The sequence below is a fragment of the Heterodontus francisci genome, chromosome 4 (assembly GCF_036365525.1).
Source record: "Heterodontus francisci isolate sHetFra1 chromosome 4, sHetFra1.hap1, whole genome shotgun sequence".
Lineage (NCBI taxonomy): Eukaryota > Metazoa > Chordata > Chondrichthyes > Heterodontiformes > Heterodontidae > Heterodontus > Heterodontus francisci.
Window position 1 is genome coordinate 175,144,234 of NC_090374.1, and position 18,921 is coordinate 175,163,154.

At 44.3% G+C, this 18,921-nt stretch overlaps 1 protein-coding gene across 4 annotated transcripts in view; it reads right to left on the minus strand.

Moving 5' to 3' along the window:
• Positions 1-18,921, minus strand: part of cemip2 (cell migration inducing hyaluronidase 2) — a 90,863-nt gene that overhangs the window by 42,477 nt on the left and 29,465 nt on the right. For 3 of the 4 annotated variants that reach the window (XM_068030589.1, XM_068030588.1, XM_068030590.1), the window contains 6 exons: positions 16,169-16,517; positions 13,091-13,231; positions 9,793-10,351; positions 5,857-6,026; positions 3,001-3,189; positions 657-826 (listed from right to left, as the gene is read on the minus strand). In XM_068030589.1, the coding sequence (XP_067886690.1) occupies positions 657-826; positions 3,001-3,189; positions 5,857-6,026; positions 9,793-10,351; positions 13,091-13,231; positions 16,169-16,505 (1,566 nt within the window). In that variant the 5' untranslated portion in view covers positions 16,506-16,517. Of the gene's footprint in view, positions 1-656; positions 827-1,995; positions 2,159-3,000; positions 3,190-5,856; positions 6,027-9,792; positions 10,352-13,090; positions 13,232-16,168; positions 16,518-18,921 lie in introns of those variants that run through there. The other variant, XM_068030591.1, reaches the window with a different exon arrangement.

Here is an 18,921-nt window from a genome sequence, read left to right on the forward strand (position 1 = left end):
CCATGGTATGGCCCCTGCAGCAGGTGGCATGAGGGGAATGAGTCCCAGTCACTTCCCCTTCAAACTCTACTCTAAGCTATCTTAATAAATAACTAATAAATCCAATAGGGAATTCGGGAGAAACTTCTCTACCCAGAGAGAGGCGATAATGTGGAACGCGCTACCACAGTGAGTGGTTGAGGTGAATAGTGAATAGATACATTTAAGTCAAAGCTAGACAAACACATGAGGGAGAAAGGAATAGAAGGATATCCTGATAGGGTGAGAGGAGGCTCGTGTGCAGCATAAATGCTGATATGGACCAGTTGGGTCAAATGTCTTGTTTCTGTGCTGAAAATGTGATATAATTCCCCCGTGAGGTTGTGCAGGATTATGTCAGCATCTTAACTGTAAAAATGGCATAGATGGTAAAACAATGAAACAGATGTGGTAAACTGGTATAATCCAGTTTACATGACAGTTGATGGCTGTCTATTGCCGCTCTATTGCTCCATTACAAACACTCATCATTTTCCTAAATTCTCTGAGAATAAACGTTTGAAAATGAATTACAATGTTGGCTGTAGAATTGTATTTACAGTCAGATCCCATCTTGTCAAAGGTCTACAGACAAACCTCAGAAGGACAGAATGTTTGTCACAATCAATCAGACTTACCTTGAGATGTCCTCCAAATGTGTCATGCTTAAAGAACTGACACCAGTTGTCACCATAGCAGGAATCTTCCATTTCCCCCTCAATGATGATGTTCCTTGTCAAAATTCCCACCTCTGCCCTCATGTCTATCCCATCCACAATCTCTCCAACGTGAAGAAACTGGGCCTTTCCTGGAAAAGTAGGCGATAAAGACTCAGGCTATAGACTAACCATGTGGAGAAATGTTATGTCAGCAAAATAATCCAAGGAGCTGAGCTTTTGAGAAAGGAAACGGACCCCAGAACCAATCCATATTCTGATGCAAATTGGACATTTTCAAATAGCTTGAATTGCTCAGAACTAGGGGTCATAAATATGTGATGGCCCCTAATGAATCCAATAGGGAATTCAGGAGAAACTTCTCAACCCACAGAGTGGTGAGAATGTGGAACTCGCTAACACAGGGAGTGGTTCAGGTGAATAGTATAGATGCATTTAAGGGGAAGCTAGATAAACAGAGGGAGAAAGGAATAGAAGGATATGGTGATAGGGTGAGATGAAGAGGAGCAGGCTCATATGGAGCCTAAACACCAGCATGGAACTATTGGGCTGAATGGCTTGTCTCCATGTGGTAAATTGTATGCAAGTGTCATCCACCGATCACATTTTAATCTTTAGATGTTCCACTTGGATTTAAGCTATTACCTCACTGATAGTGTACATCCTATGATGTATCCTGCTTGGTGATCACTCTATGCTTAATTAGAAGTGCATTCTTTATTGCTGTACTGTTAGCATTAAGCAAGTTTAGAAACAATCATGGAAATCAGTTACTTGGCAATGTAATGGAACTAATCCCAGGGGATGTGAAGGGAATAGCGGAGAGGCTTGAGGAAGATGCAGCAAAAGAACAAGACAGAAAAGCTGAAGCATAAAAGGTCCAGACAGATGCAGAATGGTGTGCTTTGAATATTAACATGCTGTGGTGATATTTTTCAACAACAAAAAGCATATCGACGGTCATTTTGGCTCTTATACTTTCCCCCATGAGATTTTACAGAATTGTTATAATAACATAGCGAAGGCATTATGACTGTTGTTAAAATACATCACAACTTAGAATAATATTGAGCGAGAAGAATTTTTATTTATTTTTTTTTAAAAAGCAGTGGTTCAATATTTATTATTCACTGGGGGAATAGTTGGCTGAAGAGATCAATTTTTCTCGAGCCCATCAATGTGGACTATTCATCAGCACCAAGTATCCTGGGACTCCCCACGACTGTGGTGATGCACAAGCATTTCCATTCACCTCCAGCCATGGCTCCTGTCAGAAATAACTGGCTGCTCCCCCACCTACCTGTCTGATACTGTCCTCACTTATCCCCAACTGTCGCCCGTATCGGGAGACTGGCACTGCCATTATCATGAGAACACTTTCTCCTGCTTCGACATCCATCTATCAGTCCTTGTGCCCGAATGCATCTTGGCTCATTCAAATGGCTCTGCCCCACGGGCTAAAGAGCCGCACATGTCAATTTCCTGCAATTACACAGGTTCAAAATGGGTGCAAAATTAAGCCCAGAATTTTAGTTGGCAAGCAGGAAAATAAAAGTCAATTTTCTGGAAGTTATCGTGCGTTTTTATGGGGGAGGAGCCAACGGAGCTGACCATTTGCCATTATCAAAAGCTCAGTTACAGAGGTGCTGGTTAAACTGCATTGAGCGTGCTGACTTTTTCAGGTAGTTCAAGCAGCTGTCCGCACCTGGCTGAAGTGTGATTACCCCACATTAGGTCCCTTCGGGCAGCCATACTGGCCCCTGCAGTCACCCCTTTCCAACGTCCCCCTCGAGGCTTCTAAAATTCCTCTGACTGCTGCTCCCAAACAAGCAACAAAAGAGAAACACCTTCCATCGCAGCCTGCCGAAACTCAAGCTGCCTTTATCTGCTGTGGTGGGGAGACTGACCTGTGGGGAAACTGACCAGTGCGTACTTCAGCCATCCACACCCGAATAAGGTCAAAAGCATCCACCCTGCATAACTTGTCTGTAGCCAAGAATGCATTCCCCAAATAGAATGCAAAACAAACAGGAGAAGAGAAGCTAAAAGTACCCCGTTGCTCCTACTGAGTGAGATTTGGTGCGTCTGTGGAATTTTTTGGAGTATTTTTCCCCCCTTATCGGCCCTGGGATCTTTCTCTGCTTTTCCCTACCTCTCAGAGGAGATTATGTGACAGCGGAGGGAGATGGGAGGAAGTGTTTAGTCATGATGGTCCAATCATCATGATTGCATGGGGTAGGCTCAATAGACCAGCCAGTCTTTGCCTGTCCATCGATTCAGTCTGTCGGTAACCCATTTCACTTACCTTTGACCTTGACCTGTCGACTCTTACACTCGGAACATGGCAGCACAGTGAATTCCTCAGCCTGGTACATGGAGTAATCAGTACTGGCAATGACAATCTGGTCATCCTTCTCCCAGCCTTCTACCTCATCGAGCAGGTCCAGGATTAAACCACCAGACACTTCTACATGGAACTCTGACAGTGGAATCCCTGATCACACAGGAGGAATATGAAAGGGAGAGACACAAAACAAATTATAATCCAAACAATTTGGTATTTTTTTCCTCCTGGGAGCAGTTTTGAAATTGCTGAAATGGGTAAATTAGAAAATGACAGTTTCAAATAAACTGTGAATCTGTGCAATTTTGTTCTGCTGAATCATAAACACCAATACAGGCAGTAATTGTGAATTACATAGCATGTACAGCAGAGAAATAGGCCATACGGCCCACTGGTCTGTTCCGGTGTTTATGCTCCACACGAGCCTCCTCCCACCCTGCTTCATCACATCCGATCAATATGTCCTTCTATTCCTTTCTCCCTCATGTTCTTATCTAGCTTCCCCTTAAATGCATCTTTGCTATTCGTGTAGCAAGTTCCATATTCTCACCACTCTATGGGTGAAGTAGTTTCTCCTGAATTCCCTACTGGACTTATTAATGGCCATCTTGTATTTATGGCACCCAGTTCCAGTCTCGTCCATTAGCGGAAACATGTTCTCTACATCTACACTACTGAACCTTCTCATAACCTTAAAGACCTCTATCAAACTACTCCTCGGCCTTTTCTTTTCTACAGAAAAGAGCGCCAGCCTGTTTGGTCTTTCCTGATGGGTATTAATCTCTCAGTCCGCTGTCTATAAGGTTGAACGGACAGTGGATTCCCCTTGGCTCATCCTCACTTTGGAATGATTTTGTGGATGCGATACAGCTTAAATAAAAACAATCTTCTGAGGAATGAGGAAAGAAAGGCTCACAAAGATTCTCGCTCCCAATCATTATCCCATGGCTCCAACATGTATGGACATGGACATCAAAGATTTGGACAAGGCTGCCAACACTTACTGCCTAGGTGGGACTGACCGATCACAAAGGAATGGGCTTTTTCCCCATTCTGAATAATTCTTATGGTCACAAACCACCTGCTTGATCGGTACCCCATCCACCACCTTGGACATTCACTCCCTCCACCACCTGCGCACACTGGCAACAGTGTGTACCATCTACAAGATGCACTGCAGCAACTCACCAAGGTTCCTTCAACACCACCTTCCAAAACCATGACTTCCGCTTTTTAGAAGGTCAAGGGCAGCAGGTGCGTGGGACCACTACCACCTTCAAGGTGGATGTGGAAAGGATGTTTCCCCTTGTGGGAGAATCTAGAATTAGGGGTCACTGTTTAAGAATAAGGGGTCGCCCATTTAAGACAGAGATGAGGAAATAAAAATTCTCTCAGAGTCGTGAGTCGTTGGAATTCTCTTCCTCAAAAGGCAGTGGAAACAGAGTCTTTGAGTATTTTTAAGGCAGAGGTAGATAGATTCTTGATAAGCAAGAGGGTAGAAGGTTATCGGGAGTAGGTGGAAATGTGGAGAAATCAGTTCAGCCATGAACTTATTGAATGGCGGAGCAGGCTCGAAGGGCCGAGTGGCCTACTCCTGCTGCTCCAACTCCTCCCCTCCAAGTCACTCACCATCCTGACTTGGGACATATATCAGCCTTTCCTTCACTGTCACTGGATCAAAATCCCACAACTCCCTCCCGAACAATACTGTGGGAACACCTTCACTACATGGACTGCAGCAGTTCAAGAAGGCGGCTCACCCTGACCTTCTCAGGGGGGAACCAGGCCTGGGCAATTAATGCCAGCCTTGGCAGCAATGCCCACATCCCAAGAGTGGATGTTTTAAAAAATGGTAAGATAACTACTTGGGTGATATTACCAAACTTTGACAAGTTTTACAGAGAGGAGAACAGAAACCAGTTGAAAATGATAAGCCTCCTGCAAAATGTCACATCAACAGTTCAGATGACAGCTATCTTGAATAAAACATCATAAGCCAAGCAACATAACAATGGCCCGGATCTTGCTCTGAGTGGCAAAGGAATGGCTTGCGCCACTCAGCTCACATACCGTTGCCCAGAGACTTTTAGTGGGCTTGTCAGGAGAAATTTCCACTCTTCAGGCATCTATTTGAATTCAGCCCCTCTACAGGACACCTGCAGCATCTATGAGCAGGGCATAAAATAGGGAGGCTGTTCAACCAATCGGATTGAGAATCCTCACTGATACACACAGGCAGCAAAGCCGGAAGAAAACAAAATCAGGAAATATGAATTACATTTAAATTATTGTACAAAGTAAGGATTGGGCCACACAGATGGGGTTAAGGTAGAAATATTAAATTGAAAACAGAAAAGATTAATTTTAGCCAATTTTTAAAAAAATTTGCAATGTTAATCTTCGTCTGAGGGAATGAGACCCAACACTTGGAAAATTAAATTTTCATGGCCAGAGAGGTTGTTGATCAGTGTATATCACTTATTATGCTGTAAAAAAAACTCAGTTATTTCTGATTCTACAAGTTCTAACTTTTCCATCTGTCTTTAGAGCGAGGATCATAGACAACTAGCCCTAGACATGACATGGCAGCGATCTCTTATGATGATTTCATCGGCAAGGACTATAACTGCACACCCTGCAGGGGAGTGCACCCAGTGTGGGAACAGGGTATCACTGACAGAAACTTTTGATTTCCATGTCTGACTGTGGGTGTGCAGACACCAGAAGTTGCTGTCAGTTCTATCCAGCAATAACGGGATGCATTGACAGCCTCACCACTATTAGTACCGAAAATCGAGGCCAGTATTTTTTTTGTACCTTTTTTCCATTGACTTGAGGCAGACACTGAAAACTTCACTCCGTCCACGGTGACAAACTCCCTGCGGGCTATCGCCTTTCCGCCTGTGTCATGGTTCTCATAGTCTCGAATAGATTCGCTGCAGGATAAGTTACCAGCGCCAATCACACTCACAAGAGCCCATGCTTGTCTGTCCATTCAACCAGAAAAGAATTTTACAAGAGTCACTGCAGTGACCAAGGCTTATCCATCACAAGATTCAGTCTGTTCTTCTAATTATTTGCTGGGAACGCTATCTTAACACCTGTCAAAATAAACAAATAACTACATTTCTGCAATTGAGCACACTGTCCACAGGGCAGTACTGAGGGTGTGCTGCACAGTCGGAGGTGTCATCTTCTGGATGAGAAATTAAACTGAGGCCTCTCAGGTGGGCATAAAAGATCCCACGGCCACTATTTCAAAGAAGAGCAAGGGGAGTTCTCCCTGGTGTCCTGGCCAATATTAATCCTTCAATCAATATCATTAAAAAAAGTTTACCTGGCCATTCTCTCAATGCTGTTTATGGGATCTTGCTGTGCACAAACTGACTGTTGTGTTACCTGCATTACAACAGTGACTACACATCAAAAGTGCTTCACTGGCTGTAAAGCGCTTTGGGACGTCCTGAGGTCATAAAAGGCGCTACAGAAATGTAAGTTGGTTTCCTTTATTGGCAGACATCATGTCAACTGCCTCGACAGTAAAATTTCAATTAATCAATCATCTGTTAAAAATGCTGAAGTAATATTTTTTTCACAAAGCAAACCTACACAATCAACATATCAAACAGCTTCAATGCAGGATAGACTATTAGTGCTGAGAACACTCAAGAACATGCACCGTTCAGCTAAACAGTTTTTAAAAAAAATTATTCACCCACATCAAAAAAAGGATGTGTAAAATGGAAGGTACAACAACAACTTATATTTATATATTGCCTTTAATGTAATAAAAATGTCCCAAGGCACTTCACAGCAGCATTCCAAAGCTACATTTGACGCCAAGCCAAATAAGGAGCTAATGGGGCAGATGGTCAAAAGCTTCGTCAAAGAGGTAGGCTTTAAGGGGAGTCTTAAAGGAGGAGAGAGAGGTCGGTAACGAGGCGGAGAGGGTTAGGGAGGGAATTCCAGAACTTAGGGCCCAAGCAGCTGAAGGTACGGCCACCAATGTTGCTAAGCCATTTGAATACAGGGGTTTAGTCCAGCAGCAACTAATCTCTTTTCAACAGTTTTATGAGCACAGTTTTTCTCATCTCCATAGTATAAAAAGAATATACTGGAGGAGGTGCAAATAAGACTTAGAAGGATGATACCAGAACTGAGAGGTTATACAGGTCAGGAATGTCTGAATAGGCTGGGGCTCTTTTCTCTAAAATAGGGAAGGCTAAAAGGTGGCTTAATAGAGGTCGTTAAATCAGATGATTGTGGGTCGCTTCACACCAGCACATAACCTTGGCTGACACTAGGGGGCAGTACTGAAGGAGTGCTGCAGTTGCCAACCCTCCAGGCCTGCCCTGGAGTCTTGGGAAATTGAATGATTAATCTCCTTGGCATTGCTGCGAGTAAAAACCCAGGAGAAAAACCATTAAAATATTTTTTTTCATTTTCTGCAAACAATTTTGTTTAGTTATTAAAACATTGCAGATGGGAGAAAAGGATTGACTGGACGGGGTGGCTGGAGGTAGGAGGTAATGCAATTAAACCTCCAGGAACAGGTCCAACCACAGTTGGCAACCCCACTGAGGCGAGGTTCCATGGGCCTGTACTGTTGACCCTGGGGATGTATATTAAAGGATCCATAGTCCAGAAGAGCAGGGAGCAAACAATAGCTCAGAAAAACAAATATGCCAACTTATTCATTCCATTGCAGTTCCTGGGATCTTACAGCATGCTAAACGGCCTCTTCCTGTGCCATAAATATTTCTATGTTCCTGTTTTTCAGAGTGGTCACCTCATTTGTCTCCAAAACTATCAATGCCCTTCAAATGTACTGCTCAAAAACCGAGCGACGTCAGGGGGTTCCACCTTAAAAGGAGACTTCAAAAGGTGTACGGAAAAAAATTTGCATTTCTATAGCGCCTTTCATCACCCGATGACCCTCCAAAGCACTTTACAGCCAACCAAGTACATTTTGAAGTGTAGTCGCTGTTGTAATGTAGGAAACACGTCAGACAATTTGCGCACAGCAAGCTCCCACAAACAGGAACGATAGAAAAACCAACACAGAAGGGGTAAATCCACAATGCCACTACAACAAAACTGTTACACTGGAAGAAATGGACAAAGGTTCAAAACTAGTGAAGGGCAAATTCAGGACTGAAGTCAAAAAGGATCTTCTTCACACAAAGGAGAGGTCGGAAAAGTTGGGACTGTTCTCCTTGAAATGGGGAAGGTCAAGAGGTGACCTAATAGAGATTTTCGAGACAATGAGAGGTTTTGATAGAGTAGATGCAGAAAATTTGTTTCCCTCGATCAATAACCAGAGGTCATAGATTTAAAATCATGAGGAAAAGATCTAGAGGGGAGATGAGGAGAAATGTTTTCACTCAGAGAGTTGTCGGGATCTGGAACACTCTCCTTGAAAATGTGGTGGAAGCTGATTCCATCAATAATTTGAAAAGGGAATTGGACAGGTACTTGTGGATGAGGAACTTACAGGGTTACATACAAAAAGAAGCAGTGTGGGACTAAGCTTGTCTGCTCTTTCAAAGAGGCACAATGGGCCATATGGCCTCCTAGTGTGCTTTAGGCTTCTACGATTCTCTGACACATAAAATGGACTGTGGTGAAAACCCTGGAAATATTTAGAAAACAAACATTAAACGCCATGATAATGGCGGTGGGTGCGAGAAGAAAGAGGGAGAATCTATAATGTCAGTTTGCGTGGATGAGGTGAGCTGGTTCTTATGGCCTTTCTCCTCTGTGACCAGGATGTACAGTAATCTTCAAATCCCAATTCCAACTCAGATTGTCCTAACTTCTCCAATGGCTTACTGGATATTCGTGGCACCCGGTTTCATCCATAGCCATGCAGAGTAGCCTGATCCCAAGTTCAGTGCACAGGGATTGAACTGACCCAAGCTAAGCTGCAACTGACCTCCGTAGGGCTGGCTTAAGAGAGAGAAAAAAATCAGCCACGGTTTTCATTCCCAGTCACTAACCAGTAGCCCTTACAGGACGTGCACGTGCCTGGACAAAATTGGAATCAGCTTGTTTTTTTTTTATTCATTTATGGGATGTGAGGGTCACTGCCAAGGCCAGCATTTATTGCCTATCCCTAACTTGCCTTGAGAAGCGAGCCACGTTCTTGAACTGCTGCAGTCGGTGTGGTGAAGGTACACCTGCAGTGCTGTTAGGAAGGGATAGACTATCATGGCCTGCCAACAACTTGCATTTATGCAGCATTAAAATGACCCAAAGGGCTTCACAGGCGCGTTATCAAACAAAATTTGGCACCGAGCCACATAAGGAGATATTAGGACAGATCACCAAAAACTGATTTTAAGGAGTGTCTTAAGGGAGGAGAGAGAGGTAGAGAGGCGGAGAGGTTTAGGGAGGGAATTCCAGAGTTTGGGGCTCAGGCAGCTGGAGGCACGCCCACCAACGACAGAGCGATGGAAACCCAGGAAGGGACAAGAGGTCAGAGTTCACTTTCTAGGTCATTCAAACATGATGAATGGGAACTTGGTACAGAAGGAACTGTACCCAGCCTCAATCTGCATCTTAAGAGAACAATGAGAGCAGAAAATTGGAAAATACACCTAAGTCTTGTAATTAAAGGAAGATAAAGAGAACAGAAGACAGCAGTGACGAATAATAATAATAATGATTGCATTCTCCTAACAAGTTTTTTTAATCCTAAAAATAGTCCTACATGTGCCCTTCGCGAGAAACAGCAATTAAGTTGCATCTTACCTGTAACTTAAGTCTTGAACGTATCTACTTCCAAGAAGTTCCTGAATAGTCGTCTTTGTTTCTAGAAGTAGATTTTTGGCAGCAGAGTCCCTGACAGCGATAGCGATTATTCGGCCAGAGTCTTGAGACTGTAGGAAGTTCTGCAGCCTGCTGCTTTCATCAGCGAAGTCGTGAGTGTCAAACCTGTCCACCAGCAGCACCTGCCCCGTGTCCTGATCGATCACACGGACATTCAATCCGCGGGTGACTGGCTTCTCAAAATAGGACCCTGACTCCAGCCCCGAGGGGGGCAAGCTCCTGGACAGCAACGTCCAGGATGTTTTCTGGGTACCGTGCAGCTCTAGTGTTCCCCCAGCCTCCACCCCGATGAACTTCTTGCCGAACCCTGGGACATCTTCACCTTCATCGGATCGGCCGCAGAGCGTGACCTTGGCTCGGGATTTATAGAGACATTTCTCTGCTCCAATGTGAAGCGCCCCCCCATCCTTTACCAGGATGTAACCACATTTTAGGGAAATATTTCTGGAACCATCAGCGCTGTCGGCGAAGACTAAGACCCCTGTGGAATGATACATTAAAAAAAACGCCCTCAGCTTACTGAAAATCTTAAAATACTTTTGAATAAATAGATGGGATATAATTGTAGGGATTATAGTCAATCGCATTGAGGTCAGAGAAGAGAAAGAGAAGAGTTTCATACTTTTAAACTAGGAAGGAACGTAGAAACAGGAGGCCGTTCAGCCCCTCGAGACTGTTCTGCCATTCAAGTAGATCATGGATAATCTGTATCTTCACTCCATCTGTCTACCTTGTTTTGGTAACCCTCAACACCCTGATCTAACAAAAATCTATCAATCTCAGTTTTGAAATTCTCTATGGATCCCAACCTCCACAGCTTTTCTGAGGGAAGAGTTCCAGATTTCCACTACCCTTTGTGTGAAGAAGTGCTTCCTGACATCACTCCTGAACAGCCGAGCTCTAATTTTAAGGTTATGCCCCCTTTGTTCTGGACTCTCCCCACCGGAGGAAGTAGTTTCTCTCTATCTACCTTATCAAATCCTTTAATCATCTTGAACACCTCAATTAGATCACCCTTTAATCTTCTAAACTCAAGGGAATAAAAGCCTAGTCTATGCAACCTGTCCCCATGATTTAATTTGGAGGTTCCCTGTTTAAACTCCAACAATGTGCTGTATTGTGAGCTTTGGTTTACAAATCACAGCTTTCTGCAAATCATATTTCATTGGTTAATTTGAGGGAAATACTACTAAATGGATATTCTTAACATGGATGCTAGCATTATTACACCAACATGATGAGAACTCTCATTCCCATCCAGCCAATTTTGTGTAGCATAAGTCTCGTTAATGTTAGTACATTCCATCTTAGAGCAAGTATATTTTTTTAAAGAGGGAGGTGAGGGAAGACAATCTCTTGATGGCTCAGGGGGTATGTGCACCATGTGGTTTGATACAGAGCCATGCAGACTAGGGCATGCAAGCTTAATACTTGATCTGCTGAGATAGCTGATCTCAAATCAGGAAAGGATTGGGATCCACAATGGCTGTGCTCTGGGGTGGAGTTGAGGCTGAGGTCCCTGCTCCAGATGACTAACCTCTCTGCTGAGACAGAACGAATATCATGGGCTGGATTTTAAAGCCCTTCCACCGTCGGGAACGTTGGCAGGGGGGCAATGAAGATCAGTACGGCGGAGGCCCGCCACCGACCCCGAAGGCGGCAGGCCCCGTGCCGATCTCGGTGGTGGCGGTAAGGCCTTGTAGCGGCTGCCCCGCCACTCGACAACAGGACCCCCATTTCAATATGTAAACTAATTTGCATACCTGATTTAATGAGGGTCTGTCGCCTCCTTAATCACCACACCGATCTTCATTCGGGCGGCTGACAATGCCGTGTCTTCGAATCCCCATTTGGGGGGGGGGGGGGGGGGGAGGAGTATTTTTTCTTTGTGCAGGAGGTGGGGTGCGGGGTGACAACGATGCGGATTGGTCGGGCAGGGGTGATGGGAAGGGGTAAAGGGCAAAGTTGCCTAAATTTGTTGTAGGAGAGGGGGGGGGGAAATTGTCAATAATCGAATTCCGGAGGGGAAAAGGGCACGAATATTTGGAAATGCCATGGTGGAGAGTGGGGGGTGGAGGGGGGGGGGGGGGGGTGGAAAAATACATGGAAAGGTCATTTAAATCTGTTTTGAGAAAATGTAAATTCCCTGGCTCTTTAAATTTTAAGTGCCCTTTGAGGGCTGTAAGCCCTTTAAAAATGGTGCCGTGCCATTGCTGGCTGCCCCCTCCACGTCATCGCGGTGGGGGGGGGGGGGGGGTGGGCACTGCGGCCATGCAAATGAGCTGCCATGTTTGAGATCGCTGAGGCTCCGTGACCCGGTGCCCGTGCAGGCGGGGCGCTTTTTTTTTTTACGTCTGCCGCCTGCTTCGGCAGCAGACTCTTAAAGTGCAGCTCCATGTGTGGACGGTGGCAAGAATTTACTCTGCTATAAAATAATCACGGCAACTTACCCATAAGCATCCAGTGTGCCACCTGGAGCCTAGTTCAATCATGGAGAATATAGAAGCACTGGAGAAAGTGCAAAAATAAATTCTGGTATCATCCATATAAATCGAGAATTTATCAGGTAAGACAGAACACACTGGAGCTCTTTTTTCTAGAGAAGACCGAGAGGTCTTCAAAATTATGAAAGGGTTTTTTTGGGTAGATGCAGAGAAGATGGGGGAAATCCAAAACTAGGGGCCATAAATAGAAGATATCAGATATATAAGATAGTCCCTAATAAATCCAATAAGAAATTCAGGAGAAACTTCTTTACCCAGAGAGTGGCGAGAATGTGGAACATGCTACGACAAGGAGTAATTGAGGTGAATAGCATAAATATATTTAAGGGGAAGGTAAATAAACACATGAAGGAGAAAGGAATAGAAGGATATGCTGATAGGGTGAGAAGAAGAGGGGTGGGAGGAGGCTGGGGTGAAGCATAAACACCAGCACAGACCAGTTGGACCAAATGGCCTGTTTCTGTGTTGTAACATTCTATGCAATTTTTGCCTTCAAGAGAACAGGGTAGACAATTTGTGGGTGGAGAGGAAGGATATACTTTTAATGGTATGGTAATTAAAAACATTATTCAATAATTCAAACAAATAGTTAAATACAGCTAATTGAAAACTTTGGACAAGAAATAGGAACATAATGAGCAAAGAAGTCACTCAATTTATTCTGTGGAAAAGTTGTCCAGAGACACTTATTCGTGTAACGTAATTGGCCATCTCACCTCCGTGCTGAATGATAACGGAATGAACGGTTGCTGATGAAACTAGTCGGAGGTTATCTCCTTTCTTGATGATGACTCTTTTCTGTTTGTCATGTCCTGGGTTCCAGTCCTTAAGTCCGAAGTTCTGATCAGGGCAGTTCTCTGAAATATTGCAGCAAAGCAATTACCTTAGTCACCGACTGCTGAAAATGATTCACTATTGTCAATACAAAGAAAGCGCAACTCCAGGAGTGCAGCATTTGGAATGTTAAACACTTTCTTTACTTCTAAAATGGTAACAGGTTTTGACAGAGTAAATAAGAGGAAACTGATTCCCACTGACAGGAGGGTCCATAACCAGAGGACACAGATTAAACGTAACTGATGAAAGAGCAGAGGTGAGACGAGGAGACTTCTTTCAAAAAAAAGCATTAAGTTATTATGATTTGGAAAGCGCTGCCTGAAAGAGCAACATTCCATAGCAACTTTCAAAGAGAATAGAATAATTGCTTGAAGGGGAGACATTTACAGAGTTATAGGGATAGAGCAACCGGAGTGGGAGTAATTGGATAGCATTTTCAATGAGCCAGCACTGACACAGTGGGCCGAAAGGCTTCATTTTGTGCTGTATGATTCAAAGATAGGCTAACTGATGCTCTGATACAATCCAATGAGAATTTTTAATTACCCTGTTTCCCAGACAAGTTCCAAAATTCGGGTTAAATCTAGTAAAACCCCTAAAGCGTAATTTTCAAGGCAAGCTAAATTGTAAGCTAAAAGGACTAAAGCATAGAGACTTAAGATGCTACCATTGCAGTCAGGTAAGGTTTATATATCAGGGGTAAGAAAGGACAATTTCAAGTTTTATCAACTACAGTGACCACAGCACATGGGATTAGGATTACTGCTCATATGAAGGACAAACATCAACATGCACTGGCTGAGTCGAATGGCCTGTTGCTGTGCTGTAGTTTCGATACAGATCTATATTAAAAAAGAAAGTTCATTGACTGCAAATGTTTTGTTCTCTTTTTGATCAGGAAAGGCACAACTGGATTCACATGAACCATGGACATGACTGCAGGAAAAAACACTATTTAGAAAGCTTGTACCTAATTCCAGTTTTTGTTTAATTGAAATTGAATAGTGTCAAATGCCCAAGAATGACAAAGAATGACTTTATAATGCAGGTTGGGCAAGTAGGAAATTGGTTACACAACTATTTATATAAAATGGAAAGAAGTAACCACCCCAAAGCGTCTTAGTTACTTGCAGATGTATTTTTTAAACTGAAGTCCTTAACGCCCTTTTTAAGTTCCTTATAATAAAGGGATTACAAAACCATTAGTGTGTAATAAAAACAAGAAATGCTGGATATACTCAGCAGGTCTGGCAGCATCTGGGGAGAGAGAAGCAGAGTTAATGTTTCAGGTCAGGGTTCTGATGAAGGGTCACTGACCTGAAACGTTAACTCTGCTTCTCTCCCCACAAATGCTGCCAGACCCGCTGAGTATTTCCAGCATTTCTTGTTTTTATTTCAGATTTCCAGCATCTGCAGTATTTCGCTTTTATTACATTAGTGTGTATTATTCACCAAAAACCACTTGCCTTATATAGTGCCTCTTACATGGTAAAAATGCTCCAAGGAACTTCACAAGAGTGTTATCAAATAAAATTTAACACCAAGTAAACATAAGGGAATATTAGGACAGGTGACCAAAAGCTTGGTCCAACAGATAGGTTTTCAGGAGCGACTTAAAGAAGGACAGAGGTAGAGAGGTGGAGCGGTTTCGGGAGGGTATTTCAGAGCTTAAGACCTCAGCAGCTGAAGGCACAGCGGCCAATGGGGAAGCAATTAAAATCAGGGATGGGCAAGTGGGCAGAATTGGAGGAGCCCAGAGATCTTGGAGGGTGCAGGACTGAAGAATGTTAGAGAGGGGTGAGGCCATGCAGGGGGGGGTGCGATTTGAAAACAATGTCAGAACTTTTTAAAATGGAGGCATTGCTGGACTGGGAACCAGTGTAGGTCAGTGAGCACAGTGGGTGATGGGTGAACAGACTTGGTGCAAGTTAGGCTATGGATGGTGGAGTTTTGGATGAGCTCAAGTGTGCAGAAGGTGGGAGGTCAGCCATGAAAGCACTGGAATAGTCAAGTCTACAGGTAACAAATGATGGTTTCAGCAGCAGATGAGAGAAGGCAGGGGCGGTGATGGGCAATGTTACTGAGGTGGAAATAGGTGGTTTTGGTAATGGAGTGGATAAGGCGTTGGAAGCTCATCTCAGGATCGAAGAGGATGCCATGGTTATGTACAGTCTGTTTCAACCTCAGACAGTGGCCAGGGAGAGGGATAGATTCCCTACACAAGTGCTACACAATTAACAAAAAAAAAATTAACATTTTTCTGTAGTTATCAGCCTCTGAACTACAGACAGTAAATCAACATTTGTTGTACAATAGTACAAAAACAAGTGCAAAAGCGAGGAAGTTATGCTGAACCTTTATAAAACACTGTTTGGCCTCAAGTGGAATATTGTGTCCAATTCTGGACACCACACTTTAGGAAGGATGTGAAGGCATTAGAGAGGGTGCAGAAAAGATTTACGAGAATGGTTCCAGGGATGAGGAACTTCAGTTATGAAGTTAGATTAGAGAAGCTGGAGTTGTTCTCCTTAGAGTAGCGAAGGTTGAGAGGAGATTTGATCGAGGCGTTCAAAATCGTGAGGGGTCTGGACAGAGTAGATAGAGAGAAACTGTTCCTGTTGGTGAAAGGATCGAGAACTAGAGGACACTGATTTAAGGTGACTGGCAAAAGAATCAATGACAGCACGTGCAAAAACATTTATTTTTTTTTTACACAGCGAGTGGTTAGGATCTGGAATGCACTTCCTGAGAATATGGTGGAGGCAGATTCAATCATGGCTTTCAAACGGAATCGGATAAGCACCTGAATGGAAAAAATTTGCAGGGCTATGGGGAAAGGTCAGGGGAGTGGAACGATCTGACTTGCTCTTGCGGAGAGCTGGTACAGGCTCGATGGGCCGTAACCATTCTATGATTCTATACATTTGCAAAGACCACATGCCTGATCGAACACTTACCATCTCGCTCGATGTTGGGTTTTGTGCCCAAGGCAATGGCAAGCACAATAAGCAATATACCCACGCAGATACCAACACATATGTAGCTACTCTTCACTTTCTTTCTCCTTGAGTCCTTGGACTCCCGACGTTGATCATTTCCTCTGGAGATAAAGGTGGCTTGATTGTCTGTTTTGGAGGAGGACCACTGAACAGAGGAATCGGCCACCCTGGGAGCAGGTGGCGGCCGGACAGGCATCACTCTCCCAGGGACATAGCCAGAGGAGTGGCAACGCTTCCCGTTCGGAGCTGGAGTATATGGGAGGGAGCGACCAGGCCTGTTTCCATCGACTTGCATGTTGCCAGTTAGCTGCAGAGAATGAAACAAGCATATGGAAAAGGAAGGTTGAAAAAGTATCAGCAAAATCTCTTCATCTTTGCCATCACTTGTTTGCAGCGTGCCAATGCTAGAGTTGCTTTGACCCTAAGGCTGCAATCTTAATGGAGCTTCCATGCTCTATTCTGCTCCACTCCTTTCATCTTGTGCTGAAAGCATTGGTCAACACACAGTGTGGCTCAGAAGACAGCCCATTCCAGCCTGTGGGCTGAAAGAACAATATAGTCTTTGTACTGCTCCTCTGACAATGAACCAGTGCTGTAATGTACACAAAGGAAAGATATTCCATTGAAAGGAAATGCGACCAAAAGTCAGTGCAGACGGTGCACTTAGAAGCAAAGAGCCACTGATCCTGTTCCAGCTATTCACAAGATTGACTAAGGCAGGGACAGTTACTGTAACACAGCCCATCGGGTATTGTCCTGTGAACTGCCAAGATGGCTAAAGGGTATTCATTAGTCAGTCCTTAAAAAGCAATTCAACAGATGGTACAAATGTAGAGTTCTGCTAAAATAAATATCACTAAACATTGTACTGTCGAATATAAAGAAAAGACTTGCATTTCTGTAGCACTTTTCACAATCTCAGTATATGCCAAAGCCTGTTACAACTAATTGAATACTTTTGATTTGTAATCACTGTTATATCATAAGCAAACGCGGCAGCCAATTTGTGCACAGTAAGCTCCCACAAACAGCAATCAAATAAATGGCCAGACCACTTGTATTAGACATTGGTTGAGGGATAAATATTGACCAGAAGAATCCCCCTGTTCTTCTTCAAATAATGCCATGGGATCCTTTGTACCCAAAGAAGGCAGAGGGGGCCCTCGGTTTAATGCCTCATCTTAAAGACAACACCTCCAGCAGTGCAGCACTCGCTCAGTATGGTGCTTAGTGGCGGCCTGGATTTTGTGTTCATATCACTGGAATGAAACCTGAACTCAAGACCTTTTAATTCAGAGGCGAATATGCAAAGATTTTGTTTGCCTGCTTGACTACTTACAACAATATCTACTTGCATTTATATAGCACCTTCAATGTAGTACAATGTCCCCAGGTGCTTCACAGGAGCATTCTCAAATAGAATTTGACACCGAGCCATATAAGGAGATATTAAAGGAAGAAACAGGTAGAGAGACGGAGAGGTTTAGAGAGGGAAATCGAGAGGTTAGGGCCCAGGCTGCTGAAGGTATGGCTGCCAATGGTGGAGCAATGAAAATCAGGGATGCACAAGAGACCAGAATTGGAGAATTGCAGAGAACTTGGAGGGTTGTAGGGCTGGAGGAGATTACAGACATAGGGAGGGATGAGGCCATGAGAGGATTTGAACACAAAGGGCTGGATTTTACAGACCTCCCGATGTCAGGTTTCGTGACCAGGGGAGGGGCCAGAAAATGCCTCAGGGAGAGGGCCGCCAAGCACCCACGATGCTGGGAGAGCCCGGCCCGATATTGTCGGCGGCAGCAAGGCCTCGTGGCGGCCGCACCACCCCCCCACCCCCACCACCCCACTACAGCTCGGTTACGGGGCCCCCATTTGTTTATGTAAATAAATGATAATGAATGCATTAATCATACTTACAGCACCGCCTTCTGTCCCGCTGCGATCTTTGTGCTGCTGGCTGGCACGCCCGCGCCTTCAATCGCCATCCGGGGAAACGAGGTGGAACACTTGTTTGGTGGGGGGAGAGGAGGCATGTTTTTCAGAGCAGGGGGGCGAGAGGCGGAAACTGGGTCAAAGTAACATCATTGGCGTAGGGGATGGTGGGAAGGGTTTTAGATTAAAATTTATGCACTTTTGGGGGGGGATGAAGGTTAGGTGGTCAAGGTAAGTGTTTTGGGGGTGGGCAAGTAATTAATTTAATTGTGATTGGGGGGGGGGGATGGTGGGAGAGGTGCAGAAGAAATGTCTATTTATTTCTATTTACTTGTGTTTTAAATATTTAAATTTCCCAGTAGAGCTCAAAGCCCTTTAAAAATGGCATCGGCGCCTGTGCACTGGCAGCTGACACCATTGCCGAGGACGGACAGCCCGGCCCCTCCACGTGATCGCTGGCGGGAGGGCGGCCTTTCCCGGCTATTTAAATGAGCCACCGCGCTTAGGATTGTGGTGGCTCCGCGACATGCGGCACGTTGTTTTCATGCACCACCAATTTTGGCAGTGGGCTTATAAAATTCAGCCCAAGGAATTAGAATTTTAAAATCAAGGCCTTAACCAGACTAGAATTCAATGTAGGTCAGTGAGCACATGGGTGATGTGTAATCTGGGACTTAGCAACATGGATGGGCAGGGCACCTCCCCAATCCACCAAGGTCAATTAGATAGTGCAATAGTTATTAAAATAACCAGTCATCTGCCTGTCCAAAACAAAGGCA